This window comes from Lactuca serriola, chromosome 4 (genome assembly GCF_051521515.1).
Source record: "Lactuca serriola cultivar US96UC23 chromosome 4, Lser_US96UC23_V15, whole genome shotgun sequence".
Taxonomy (NCBI): Eukaryota; Viridiplantae; Streptophyta; class Magnoliopsida; order Asterales; family Asteraceae; genus Lactuca; species Lactuca serriola.
This window is the reverse complement of record NC_136411.1, coordinates 393,135,313-393,138,723: the sequence shown is the minus strand read 5'-3', so window position 1 is coordinate 393,138,723 and position 3,411 is coordinate 393,135,313. Positions and strand designations below refer to the sequence as shown.

Below are 3,411 nucleotides of genomic sequence, written 5' to 3'. Positions count from 1 at the left end.
AGGAACAACTCTCTTAGGGTTTCTTTCTGAAGGATGGTGGCTGAGGAACCAAGCCATCTCATTCCTTTTATAGCCAACAACTCAAATTAGGGTTTTGGGTCTGGACCGATTACGCCCGGCGTAACCTTGGGTACGCCCAGCGTACCCGATGATGACGTGTTTAAATGAGGCACGCGAGTGCGCGTAGCGTACTCACCCAACATAAAGGCCCAAAATGACAAATAAATAAAGATGAAGGGCTAATCGGTTGTACCTGAATTTCGGCTGTTACACATGGAATATATCCTTGGCCTCCTCCCCCTTGAAGTCTGCCCTCTTCTAGACATAATTTCTGCAAAATAGCATCAAGAGAACCATGGTTGTAGAACTCGCTACTCGGTACCTACTCGGTCGACTAACGAGTAACGAGTACTCGGTAGTACTTGGGAGTACTCGGATTCGGTAATTCATATAGAAATATTTTCAGGGAAATTATATATTTCAAAATCATATGTTAAAACCATAAGTTGAATGAAATATATAACAAAATTAGATACATGTGAATCCACAAAAACTAAAAAAACACACAATGGTCCCATTTCGTGAATTATTATTGAAAATTTTAGATATATATGTAGTAATAATACATTTGTGTGTGTTAAATAATAAATCATTAAGTATACTATACATATTAATCATCGAGTTGGCCGAGTTTTACAACAGTGTTCGCTTCAACAAGGGGCCGATCGGGGAGTACTCGGATTTTGTAACTCGCCTCGGTAAGGGGCCGAGTAGCGAGTACTCGGACGAGTACTCGGCCAAATCGGCGAGTTTTACAACATTGAAGAGAACAACAACAAACAAAACCCAACAATTAAAATCAACCAAAACAGATCTGTCTTGGCACCTACTCGCCGAGTTCATGAACTACTCGACGAGTAGGATGAACTTCGGGAACAGTTCTCAATCGGACCATATTAGGTCAATGAAAACACCTAATTTTGCAAAGGGGTTTGCTGTACTAAGTCCTTTAAACACAAATCTATAAGAAATTTTGTCTAAAGCTTCCTAATTCATAGTAAAATCAAAACCCTAGGATTCCAGAAAACCCCCAAATCCGAATTTTAAGAAAAATAAGAACCAAGAATTGATAAAGTTGCAATCTTTAACAAGTATTGAGAGTAAAAATCATACCTTTTCGCTTGGTGGATGGAGATTCAATCAAGAAAGAAAAAAAATGGAAAAATGGCTTGAGAGTGGAAGTGCACGACGAGTATGAGTGGTTTGGTGAAAGTGAATAAATGAAAAGAAACCCTAATTTACAGATTGTAAAAACCTGTGTAAATGCTCTAATCGCCAAGTATAAATATCTACTCGCCCAGTAGAAACGCGTATTCGCGATTTTCGGGAATTTCGAATAGGTACTCGCCGAGTAGTACGTATAAACTCGACGAGTAGAGCATGCAGTTTTTAAAAAAACTTAATTTCTAAACCACCACCCCACACTTCGAGCATTGCTTGCCCTCAAGCAATCATTTTTAAACATAATTTCAGAAGAAGAATGAAAGAAAACCGATCCTAAAGAATGAAAAAGAAAACAAAGGAAAAAAGAAATGCAAACTCTAAACTCGGATTGCCTCTCGGAAGCGCTTCTTTTTAAGGAGTCATTAGCTGGACTCCTTCCATTCTACGTTTCTACCATTCCCTCCAGCAGTAGCCCTTCTTCTATGTCTTCATTTCTCGGGATTCCTTTTTCGTATTTTTTTACTCTATGTCCATTAACCTTGAAAGGGGTGTCATCTCTTGACAATAACTCGATAGCTCCATGTGGAAACACCTTCTTCACTAGAAATGGACCATCCCATCTTGACTTTAGTTTGCCCGGAAAAAGTTTGAGTCTTGAATTAAAAAGCAACACCTTTTTCCCTTCATGAAAATCTTTGTTACCCTTAATCCTCTTGTCATGCCAACTCTTGGTTTTCTCTTTATAAATTAAGGAGCTAGTGTATGCCTCATTGCGAAGTTCCTCAAGAGCATTCATTTGCATCAACCGGTTGTTTTTAAGCTCAGCTATATCAAAGTTGCATATTTTTAAAGCCCAAAAAGCTTTATGCTCTATTTCCACCGGCAAATGACATTGCTTTCCATAAACTAGCCTATATGGTGTAGTACCAATAGGTGTTTTGAAAGCTGTTCAGAAGGCCCAAAGTGCATCATCTAACTTATCTGACCATTCCTTCCGATTGCTCCCCACCGATCTCTCCAAAATTCTTTTTAAGGATCTATTTGTCACTTCAGTTTACCCACTTGTTTGTGGATGGTAAGATGTAGAGAATTTATGGGTTACCCCATATTTTCTTAACAACTTTTCTAATTGATCATTAGCAAAGTGAGTGCCTTGATCACTTATAAGGGCTTTAGGAACTCCAAATCTTGAAAATAACTTCTTCAAAAATCGCACCACCACCCGAGCATCATTAGTTGGTAAAGCTTGTGCCTCCGCCCACTTGGATACATATTCCACCGCCACCAATATATATTTATTGCCTTTTAACATGGGAAATGGTCCCATGAAATCGATCCCCCGTACGTCAAATACTTCGTACACTTGAATACAATGTTGTGGAATTTCGTTTCGGGATGAACTGTTTCCCGCTCTTTGGCACGCATCACATTCTTTGACATATTGGGTAGCATCTTTAAAAGTTATGGGCCAATAAAACCCAATATCGAATATCTTCTTAGTAGTGCAGTGTGCTCCATGATGTCCACCGGTGGGCCCGCTATGACAATGCTCCAAAATTTTTCGACTTTCATTTCCGAATACACATCTTCGAATGATCCCATCCGTGCAACTTTGGAAAAGATATGGCTCATCCCAAAAGTAGTATTTTATTTCTGAAAATAATTTCTTCTTTTGTTGGTGAGTAAGATCTTTTAGGATGTACTTGCTAGCTAAGTAATTAGCTATGTCCGCAAACCATGGCTCTTCCCCCGTGGTCACCATAATGTACTCGTCCGGAAAGTCATCTCCAACTTTTCTTCCACCAATGCTTCCAATTACGGTTTTTCTAGCCTTGACAAGTGGTCGGCTGTTACATTCTCCATTCCTTTCTTATCGCATATCTCGATGTCAAATTCTTGTAGAAGTAGAACCCAACGTATCAGTCTTGGCTTGACATCCTACTTGCCAAACAAATACTTGATAGCAGAGTGGTCAGTAAAAACAGTGGTATTAGGTAAAACTAGATAAGGGAGGAATTTGTAAAAAGCATACACCACAGCTAGTAATTCTTTTTCGGTGGTGGTGTAATTCTCTTGGGCAGGATTCAAAGTCTTACTTTCATAATGAATGGGTCGAAAGTGATTATCAACCCTTTAACCAAGGATAGCTCCTAATGCAAAGTCACTAGCATCACACATTATTTCAAA

General features: G+C 39.1%; 1 protein-coding gene across 1 annotated transcript; it reads right to left on the bottom strand.

Annotated features, from left to right (window-relative positions):
* Window positions 1-1,666: 1,666 nt before the first annotated feature.
* On the bottom strand, window positions 1,667-2,986 carry LOC145099878 (uncharacterized). The gene is made up of 2 exons (XM_079037382.1): window positions 2,283-2,986; window positions 1,667-2,135 (listed from the first exon to the last, which is right to left on the bottom strand). Exons 1-2 carry the CDS (start codon window positions 2,984-2,986, stop codon window positions 1,667-1,669), a joined length of 1,173 nt encoding a protein of 390 aa, XP_078893508.1.
* Window positions 2,987-3,411: the final 425 nt, after the last annotated feature.

What these genes read in the sequence shown, in the direction of transcription:
- LOC145099878 (XM_079037382.1), bottom strand. Translation starts at nt 2,986, where the DNA reads ATGGTGACCACGGGGGAAGAGCCATGGTTTGCGGACATAGCTAATTAC. An exon ending in TACCATCCACAAACAAGTGG is followed by an intron (nt 2,136 to 2,282) that starts GTAAACTGAAGT and finishes TACACCATATAG; the next exon opens with GCTAGTTTATGGAAAGCAAT.